The sequence below is a fragment of the Herpailurus yagouaroundi genome, unplaced genomic scaffold, assembly GCF_014898765.1.
Source record: "Herpailurus yagouaroundi ecotype Mexico unplaced genomic scaffold, PumYag 162, whole genome shotgun sequence".
NCBI lineage: Eukaryota > Metazoa > Chordata > Mammalia > Carnivora > Felidae > Herpailurus > Herpailurus yagouaroundi.
The window spans coordinates 48034022-48044696 of NW_024412403.1; the positions used below are offsets into that span (position 1 = coordinate 48034022).

Sequence of the window (10675 nt, forward strand, 5' to 3'; positions counted from 1 at the left end):
AGACAATGTGAAAACAGATCAATTGGAAAGGAATGAGAGTGTTTTTCTTACATGGATCATATTAATTACAACTAATATTTACCTAGTAAACTATAGTTTGCAAAGCATGTCTACATACATTGTTCAATTTACTCATTTCAGCAATCATGTAAGGTGAGTTTTAATAACAGCCTCACTTTACAGATGAGCCTCAGAGAGGCAGAGATTTGTCCAAATGGCATAGATAGTAAATATTTAACAAGAACATCTGCTCCAAATCCTATATTTCTTCTTCTGAGTTAAGATCTCCCTGGCAAAGGGGGACACACACACACACACACACACACACACACACACACACACACACCTGGTCTTGTATTTTTCCAGAAAGGACCTTATGCTTGGTGTTCTTGGAACCTGAGATTGAAAAGAGTGACTAGGCTGTGGAGACAACAAAGTGTGAGGTGTCTGCAGTCTGTCACTTCTTTCAAAAAAAGAGATTAATAGCAGCATAAAGAAAAGCCACAAGATGCCTGAATGATGTGTGAAAGACAGCAGGATGAGGCAATCAGAGGTATATGAAGAAGCAAGGAAGACTTTGCCCCACTCACAGATCTGAGTCAGATGTTATTGTTATTCTCCTCTAATTCCTGGCATCTATTGTTTCAAGTGTTGAGCACTTTGAGTTTCTTCTCCTAGAAAAAAGCAAAGCCCATCCAGTTTCTCTTCAATTAGAAAGTTTCACTCACATCCTTTAAAACATAATTAATCAGGGTGGTGTGTGGCCACTTCCAAACCAGGAACCAAAACTTTTCCTTTAACCATTAGGAAAACCTCTCCCACCCAGGGAGAGAGCTCTCCTTGCTCATTCTCAATGCCAAAAAGCAGAGAGTGAGAACAGGTCGTCTGTCTAAAGTCTACAGGTATCATGTGTTCTAGATACAGGTATCTAGTCCTTGAGGTCCGAGAAAACACAGGTCATCTGTCTAAAGTCTACAGGTATCAGGGCGCCTGGGTGGCTCAGTAGGTTAAGCGTCCGACTTCGGCTCAGGTCATGATATCACGATCCATGAGTTCGAGCCCCGTGTCGGGCTCTGTGCTGACAGCTCAGAGCCTGGAGCCTGTTTCAGATTCTGTGTCTTCCTCTCTCTCTGACCCTCCCCTGTTCATGCACTGTCTCTCTCTGTCTCAAAAATAAATAAACGTTAAAAAAAATAAAATAAAAATAAAGTCTACAGGTATCATGTGTACTAGATACAGGTATCTAGTCCTCGAGGTCCAAGAAAACACAGAATCCATCTGAATAGCTCCTGAAAACGTCTCTGCAAATGAAATTGTCTGCTGGCTAGAGCTTTCACATTCACACTGATGGTGTCTGATTTTCCATTCTTTTCGTTAATAATATTCTCCTACCTAGGACCACTTATTTCAGGCTATTTTATTCTAGGGCTGTTAGGCTTCATTCCAACTGGAAAAACAGGCAAACGTTTCCCAGGCACATTCCCCTGCCGGTCTACCACCCACCTAAGTACTCACCAGGAGTCATTCTGATCTTGCCTGGCAATGTCCTCAATGTCAGCCAGAAGATCCTTCCAAGTAGATTCCAAGCACTCACAGATGACAAAATTATCTGCCTTGATCTATTTGTCCTTTGACCAAGAATTTTAAAGCACCTCTCCAAGAACCCAAAAATGAAACCTCCCTCCATAGATAGCATTTTGTTGGCCAGCACTATTACAGCCAAAAGGGTCTCAGCCACACATCTGCATACATTATGATTTAAGGGTGAGAGAAGTTAGGGAATGCACCCTAAATCAACCAGGGGTTAAGCAGTCAAGGGTAGAGTTTCTTGTCCACACTACTCTTCCTAAGTCTCAGCATGGTTGCTTACAAATACTATTTTCTGTAAGTTTTTTCATAAGTCAAACCAGTTATCTTGGTAACAGATTCCAAATATAGGACCACTTCACTACTCTTTTTGTCTTTCATCTTCATTGTTTAAAATGTTTTCTTTTTAACTAAAAGAACATCTAATGCTCATATATTTCATGGAGAGAGGATGTAGGGCTGAGGAGAAAGGAAGTAAAATCCATTGGTGGTCCTAAAAAGAAAGTGAAGACCTACTCTAAGTAAGATGATTCAGAGAGAGGTATTTCAGCAAGATGATTCACTAATGTGTGGATTTAGGGGAGCTACAAAGGTGAGTGCAATAACCTAGAGACAGTGGCAGTTGAGGTCTTACCACTGGTGTACCTGAAGAGAAAGGTGAGAGAGTTATCGGAATTCAGTAGGAGAGAGAGTTGGGTGCAGTCTGCTAGCTTGTGAAGAATTGTGACTTGTGGTAAAGGGACACAGAGCCAGGTCTCACAGGGAAGAGGGCAAAGGAATATACCCCTGAGCTCGCTGTCATCCCCTTCCCACAGCTTCCTGTAAGGGCTTCCCTTTGGCCAAACCTGAAAGAAAGCTTGTGGGCTTGGAGAACCCTGGTGATGTAGTCTATACAGGTCAGCCTCTCAAGGCTGACAATTTTACTAGGTTCTTGAGATACTTAGAAATGATAATACCAAAAACCTGATAGGTACCAGGTACTCGTACTTTATTTCTTCTTTACCATCTTCTATTATAGGCATTTTATATCTGTCTTACAGATGTGGAAACTGAGGCTCAGACACTTTCAATAACCCAATATGGTCACAAAACTGGTAAGTGCCCCATCCTGGTTTTGAACTTCATTCTGTCTACCACCAAAACAAGTATTCTTTCTGGTTTGTCCCATTGCATATCAAGTAGCCATCATTGTGTTTAGTAAATAATAACGTTCAATAAATGGTAGCTTGACAAGTATGTGCTATGTACTGTGCTAGGCCCTTTATATATATATAATATATATAATATAATTATATATTATATATAATTATATTATATATATTATACATATATTATATATATTATGTTATATATATTATATATATATTATATAATATATATTATATATATAATTATATATATAATATATAATTATCTCAGTTAATCTTTAAAACCACCAATAGATCTTATCCAAAAGAAAAGCTTCAATTATCACTGAAGAGATGCACAAATTTTTACCAAGGACTATGTGTTGGCCATAAAAAAAAAAAAAATGCCTCACAGAACTCCTTCTTCAGGGAGTATAATTAAGAGTCCTAGGGTCTGTATTCTGAAATTTCATCATTCCCTTTACTCTGAGGTCACAATTTCCACCAGCTACTCCCAATTAATGACTGAGTGCAAAAGGGACACTAAAGTCAAGCCCTTTCCTGGGAGATGTGAGATTCATTTGATAAGAAACTTTGGCTTGAGGACTCCTCAGTGGCCTCACCAAACTCTTCTTAGAATCAGTCTAAGATGTTTTTGCCCAAACTTCCTTCCCTCTTTCCCTCATTTGGTATCAGACCTGCATTAGTCTGAAGTCTCTCCCAGACTTTCCCAGTTTCCTCTCCTTTTTTGCTCACAGGCATTTCTCCTAAAATTTTCTTGCAAGTTTAATTCTGTCTTGGTGTCTATTTTTTTTGGCCTATCTGATTCTTAGCAGACCCTGCTAACACAGGAGTCTCACTGAAATTGTAGTCTTAAATATAGCATTTTATAGATAATTGTTGAGTATCTGTTACTCACAGAGCTGTATAAAAGGTAAAAGAGAAATCAAGCCAGCACCTATCCACAAGTAGCTTACAATCTAGCAATGAATTTGTTATATACAAAGATACGCTATTAGATGGTTACCTGATATGCCAGAAGGAGGAACCATCGTGGGCGGTCAGATTCCATCCTTTTGTGTTTTATGCTATTATCAGTGGGAATTCCATGCATGTTCCCTGGCAGTGTGTTTCTTTGAAAACTTGGTTCTAAATCCAATATCAAACTGTGGTTTTTTGAATTGTAAGTGGAAATGGCTTGGCAGGAAGAAAAAAAATGAACCAGCTGTCTTTGTCCAACTGTTTGAAATATGTATTTTCCAAGTATCCATTCTTTCCACTATTTTTTTTTTCCAACAAAGACCCCACAAAATATGTTTGCACTCAGGAAGTCCTCCTCTCCTCGGAGGTAGATGAAGGTAGAAGCAAAGTCATTGACCTAAAGCATTCCTTTCTGTTTATAATAGACTGCTTTCTGCATCCCCCCAACCCAAATAAAAAAAGAAAAAACTTTCCATGAAATTTTCTTATGTAGATATTTGACCAGTATTCTTTTCTTTCCTCATAAAGAATGTTTGGGGTATTTGTAAAGTACACACACACACACACACACACACACACACACACACACACAAACACACTGAGAGAAAGATAATTCTAGTTGCCTTTTTTGTTGAGTCTGAGAATTAAGAAATGAAAGACAATTCCAATTTTCTATCATTTTCTTGCTTGAGGGAAGTCATGGACTTTTATTTTAAAAAATAGCTATTTTCTTTTTGTGAAGTCCTGAAAAATAACAACCACCTTTTGACTGGCATGGAATCTATAACGACTGATTAATCATTCTGGAGAAAGGATGAAGGATGAATATAGATCATTTCAGTAACTTCTAGTTATGCTAAATTAGTTTAATGACAAGTGATTTCTCACCTTTGATATGTTATTTTAAAACAAACACATAAAAATTTAGTCAAACTATTGTCTGAAGGGACATGATGCCTCAAAACTTTAAGATGTCTTCTCAACTGCTAGTATGCCTCTGTTTATACAGAAAACAGCATACCAAATATAAGTAGGAGGTTAATGGGAAAAGCCTCTGCTTTTTTAGAGGCCTATTAATGATCTGGCTAGAGGTCTTTAGTTATTACACTTGTGGATCTAGCTGATTCTGAGAATCCCAGCATGAGTTCTGACAAGAACTCAATGGAACATGGGTCCCAAGCTGGGATGACAAGGATCATCAACTAGGATGACAAGTGATACCTCACCAGCTTGACCTACCAAAGTCTCTGTCAGCTGCCTGGCATCCAGGACACCAATCTAGCTGAAGGAGCAAATCTGTTCTATCTTATGTTTCACTCCAAACAATTACCCTTATTTGAAAATAATTCTTGACAGAAGTAGAATAAAAATAAGAAAGTGTTGAAAACTCAATGAAATGAGTAAAATTTCATGAACGTTATTACATCTCAAGAAAAGCCTATTCCTTTTACAGAACCTTGTCTCCCATCTCTGTGGTCTAAACTTTCACAGTCTTAACACATACAGCAGCTCCCCAACACCTGTGGGGGATAATTTCCAAGACCCCTAGTGGATGCCTGAAGCTCCAAATAGTATTAAACTCCATATATACTATGATGTTTCCTATACATACGTACATATGATAAACTTTAAAATATAAATTTAGTAACGGATTACTAAAAATAACTAATAATAAAAGAAGACAATATACTATAATAAAATTTATGTTGAACTGACCAAGTCCACGTGCCCGTGTCCAGTGCCAACGTCCCACTGCTGTCACCACCAAGCCCAAGTGAAAGTCTGAAAAGGGGATGCTAAAGGACATAAAGCCGTGGTGAAAGATGAACCACAGAGAAAATCCTCAAGGTTATCTACTAAATCTGCTCCTCCAAAGCCAGAGCCCAAGCCTAAAAAGGCCCCTGCAAAGAAGGGAGAGAAGGTACCCAAAGGGAAAAAGGAAAAACCTGATGCTGGTAAGGATGGGAATGATCCTGCAGAAAACAGAGATGTCAAAACAGACCAGGCACAGAAAGCTGAAAGTGCTGGAGAGTCCGAGTGAAGTGTGTGCATTTTTGATAACTGTGCATTTCTGGTAAATGGACAGTTTGAAAGACTATTTTTTATCAAGTGCTATAAAAGTGCAGAATTTTTTTTACTTTTAAAGCTATGTTGTTAGCACACATAATACTATATTGTTGTTTGGTGGGAAGGGCATATGTCACTAATTAAGTATCTCCGAAGCTAGACTGATAAGAGGTTTGCAGGGTGGACACCTTTCCTTGCTAGTTTTGAGAAACTTCCTCTTGGTTCCCAGGAGGAAGGATTTCTTGATGTCAACAGACATTAGCCACCTTGGCACAAATGCCTTGTGGTGTGGAAAAACTAAAGTTCATTTTTTTATGTCTTCTTCTCCCTCTCTGTTGGAACCTGACTCCAATATACTTCCCAGTATATTAGGCAATCTGGACTTTAGTGTCACTATTGAGATGGCATTCCTCAAAAGAGTTCTTTAGCTTATGGATCTTCGGATTGATAATTCTGCCATTTTCATGTTATTTCCTGAAAGTCAGGGTTGGCTTGTGAAAAGTTGTTGAACAATGTGCTAAATGTGAATGTCAACCCTCATTCCTTTTTTTTTTTCAATATATAAAATTTATTGTCAAATTGGCTTCCATACAACACCCAGTGCTCATCCCAAAGGGTGCCCTCCTCAGTACCCATCACCCACCCTCCCCCCCTCCCACCCTCCATCAACCCTCAGTTTGTTCTCAGTTTTTTTTTTTTTAAAGGAAACATACATTTTTTTTTAATTTTTTTTCAACGTTTATTTATTTTTGGGACAGAGAGAGACAGAGCATGAACGGGGGAGGGGCAGAGAGAGAGGGAGACACAGAATCAGAAACAGGCTCCAGGCTCTGAGCCATCAGCCCAGAGCCTGACGCGGGGCTCGAACTCACGGACCGCAAGATCGCGACCTGGCTGAAGTCGGACGCTTAACCGACTGCGCCACCCAGGCGCCCCGTGTTCTCAGTTTTTAAGAGTCTCTTGTGCTTTGGCTCTCTTCCACTCTAACCTCTTTTTTTTTTCTTCCCCTCCCCCATGGGTTTCTGTTAAGTTTCTCAGGATCCACATAAGAGTGAAACTATATGGTATCTGTCTTTCTCTGTATGGCTTATTTCACTTAGCATAACACTCTTCAGTTCCATCCATGTTGCTACAAAGGGCCATATTTCATTCTTTCTCATTGCCACGTAGTACTCCATTGTGTATATACACCACAATTTTTTTATCCATTCATCAGTTGATGGACATTTAGGCTCTTTCCATAATTTGGCTATTGTTGAGAGTGCTGCTATAAACATTAGGGTACAAGTGTCCCTATGCATCAGTACTCCTGTATCCCTTGGGTAAATTCCTAGCAGTGCTATTGCTGGGTCATAGGGTAGGTCTATTTTTAATTTTTTGAGGAACCTCCACACTGTTTTCCAGAGGTCAACCCTCATTCCAAACTTTCCCTCTTGAGAGCATCAAATGAAGACTTCATTGGGGTTTATAGTGGCTTTCTGATTTTGGTAGTCCATTGAAGACGGGAGTTTGAAAATTGTTGTACACTCTTAACGATTGTCTCCCATGTCCTGCCTGAAATACCATGATTGTTTGTGAAAAGTATCTTTAAAAAGCTGGATATGGTTTGGGGAAAAAAGTTATGTGAACATGTCTCTTTTTCCTAAAATATCTTCTTGTACTGTACTCGCCCTTCCTGTGATGATATGCAATGAGAAAATGCCAAAGTGATGAGATGAAGCAAGGTGAATGACGTAGCATTGTGCTACTAATTACCTTCTGAAAGTAAGTCAGAAGGTGACCGCAAGTAACTGAGACGGTGGGGGGAAATTAGTCCCAATCTGCTTTAAGTGAGCAATTCTTAGCTTCCTTTAATGTAGCTCCTTGAGGGTAAGAATCAGCATGTATCCTCCTGCTCTCTTAACCACCCCACCCAGAAAAGTACACAGTGATTTGCACATAGACCAATAAATAGGAAATGAAAATTGGATGTCCTAGGAAAAATAAATCAATTATTTTTGCCTTCGCATATATTTTAATTTTCTGGACTACTGATTGATGAGCAAATTATTAAAAGAGAAATACTTCAAAAATCCACAAAGATCTTTTCTTTAAAAAATATAGACAGACATTTGTAAATTGGACAATATTTATCTTTAAATTTCTATAACCAAAATTATCTGTGTGACCACAGAATTGTTAACTGGTTACTTTTGTCATTTAGAGTCATTTTTTTTTTAATATTTTTTTTTCAACGTTTTATTTTATTTTTGGGACAGAGAGAGACAGAGCATGAACGGGGGAGGGGCAGAGAGAGAGGGAGACACACAGAATCGGAAACAGGCTCCAGGCTCCGAGCCATCAGCCCAGAGCCCAACGCGGGGCTCGAACTCCCGGACCGCGAGATCGTGACCTGGCTGAAGTCGGACGCTCAACCGACTGCGCCACCCAGGCGCCCCTGGAGTCATTTTTTAATCACTTTCTCTTTCAAGAGAAAGTCTCTTTCAAGACTTTCTGGGAAATTTCCCTTTCAGATTGGGTCAAAGTCGGTGGATTTCCTACTTTCTGTGAGACAGCCCACTGGAGGAAAACACTAACTGACCAGGATGGGTAGAGATAAAATTCCTGTGAGGAACAGTTGAGCTTGAAGAGGCATTCGCAGGGTTATATTGGAATGACATTTCGAGGTGGTTAAGTCAGAATTGTAGTGGTTGGAAGAAATCAAGATTATAGCAGGAAGGTTAAAGCATTTAAAAGCTGAGGCAGCACTGATCAAGATTTAAGGAGCCATCTGGGAAGCAATTCTGACTCCACAAGCAGCATTTGCCAGTCTACCCCTTTTGTTTCATGCCCAGAATTTTTGGAGAGGAGTTGATAAGAGGAGAAGCAGTACAGGAAGAGAGAAAGTGCTTGCCATGCTAGTGGCTTTTCTCTTCCTTTCATGTTCCTTAACTCAGCAACAAACTATAATCCCTATTAAACACAGATACAACGGGGGCCTTTTTCACCTGAGAGGAATTGCACTCTATAACTGAAAGCTATCATATGCTTTTGCTAGCACATTTGGTGTTACTAATGACTTGGAATACTGGAAGATTTTTCCAGTCCCTCACACAAAAACAGAAGTGGCCACATCAGTAAGGCAGCACTAAAGAGAATTTTGAGCATCTGGATATTTAAGTAATTAAGATGGCCCAGAATACTTCAGTCTATTATTCAGCACAAACCAAAAAAGAAGTCGTTTCCACAATTCACAGCTATATTCCCAGACTTATCGTACTTATGTCTTCTATAGGCTGAACACTGGACTCAGAGCCCCAAGAACTGCAAATGAGCCTGATACCACTTACTATCTTGTAACTTGGGCAAGTTACTTAGTCTCTTCAAGCCTGAATTTCCCCACCTATGAAACTAGAATATTTTTATCTGTTGTACTTAGACAAGAGAGACCTTGTAAAGCTCAAAAGAGGAAATGGATATGAAAGCATTTTAAAATTCTAAATCACTATGCAAGAGATGGTGTTAAATGAATTAGTGGGGGTCCTTTGCTGATCTTTGATTAAGTTCCACTAACCGTCCAACATTTGGGTGGTCCTGACCTGACCATTATCCAGTCTTCAGGCAGACCTTTCATTGTCTGAATCTAGTATTGGGTGGAGCATGAATTAACTGAAACCAAATCAAATCTCTGTCCTGCTTGTTCCTGACAGACCTCCTAGTGATTAGCATTCCAGAGTTGCTTTCAAAGATGAGAACTGCAAGAGAAAAAATAATTGCATGGTTTTTTAAACTATAGGGAATTGTCTATCTCATGTATTCTATTATCTGGGAGCATCCAAATTAATGATATCAGTTCATGTATTCCATAAGAATGTACATAAATATTCATGTTCTTTGCTCGAGTTCTAAAAAAAAAAACTGTAGTGAAAAGTATTCCTTTGCCCCTTGGATTTCAGTAAAGATGTTTTATTCTTCCTACTAAATCATTTCAAATTATGTTCCATGCCCGTAGTGTGCATTATATATCCTGCCAGTCAATAGCTAGACTGCAATGGCATTCATCCAGATACTCATTTTTACATAAATGGTTTTAAAACACGTTCTCTATATTACATCCTAATCTCATGCTGGCCCAGCAAAATATACATGATTCAATATAATGCAAATAATATTATGATGAGAAAAAGTTACCAAGGAGTCAAAATGGTGTTATAAAGACTTACTATAAAATCCATATGCTCACTCTGAAAATGTTCCAAATAAGCACTAGAAACTGACAGTTTAATGTGGTACTGAAAAGGTCAGATCAAGAAGCAGGAAGGCTCATGAAACCAAAGCACATGCAAAAGAAATAGCCAAACGAGTATCATGACTCCTGTAAAGAATTCCATATAACACAGGACCTGAATTTCTAGTCCCAAACTTAATTTACTTCTGTTCATATCAGAGACAAAATATCTTTATTAGAAATACTGGAAAAGCAGAGTAATGTAACTATTGTGTGTTTGCATTAATCCAAATCAACGGAAAATTTAGCCACAAAATACCTTCCTTAGAATAAATGTGAACACCTACACTTTAAATCTCCCCACATACCAAGATTTTACATGTCCATCTGCCATTTAATTCAGTTGTCTGATGAGAATTCTCCATGTGCATCACACTTGACTATGTTTTCTGTACAGTTTGCAGCTGGCTTTCTAGAATAATGTTTCAGGCATGGTTATTGGCTTATATATTCCTATGGTGCTTTCTCAGAGTGAATATCTTAAATAATTTTCGCTTACCTAAGTGTAGCTTCAAATATGCTTTTAAAAGGGACCCTGAAGGATTTGCCAAGACCTTGTATTTTAAATTTATGGCCTATTATGGCACCATCCCTATATTTTATTGCGTTCCCACATTCCTGATGGAGAAACTGAGGCAGAAAGGGG

At 38.8% G+C, this 10675-nt stretch overlaps 1 protein-coding gene across 1 annotated transcript; it reads left to right on the plus strand.

The window, feature by feature from the left end:
• Positions 1-2113: 2113 nt before the first annotated feature.
• Positions 2114-5831, plus strand: LOC121036504 (non-histone chromosomal protein HMG-17-like). Its single transcript, XM_040485022.1, has 3 exons — positions 2114-2179; positions 2606-2681; positions 5486-5831. The coding sequence occupies exons 1-3, from the start codon at positions 2114-2116 to the stop codon at positions 5734-5736; spliced, it is 393 nt and encodes a 130-aa protein (XP_040340956.1). The 3' UTR covers positions 5737-5831.
• The last annotated feature ends 4844 nt before the right edge of the window (positions 5832-10675 follow it).

Bases quoted from the DNA above. Each gene is read 5' to 3' on its own strand.
- LOC121036504 (XM_040485022.1), top strand. From the start codon at position 2,114: ATGATTCAGAGAGAGGTATTTCAGCAAGATGATTCACTAATGTGTGGA. The intron at 2,180-2,605 runs GTGAGTGCAATA...CTTCTATTATAG, and splicing joins GATTTAGGGGAGCTACAAAG to GCATTTTATATCTGTCTTAC. The intron at 2,682-5,485 runs GTAAGTGCCCCA...AAGTCTGAAAAG, and splicing joins CCAATATGGTCACAAAACTG to GGGATGCTAAAGGACATAAA.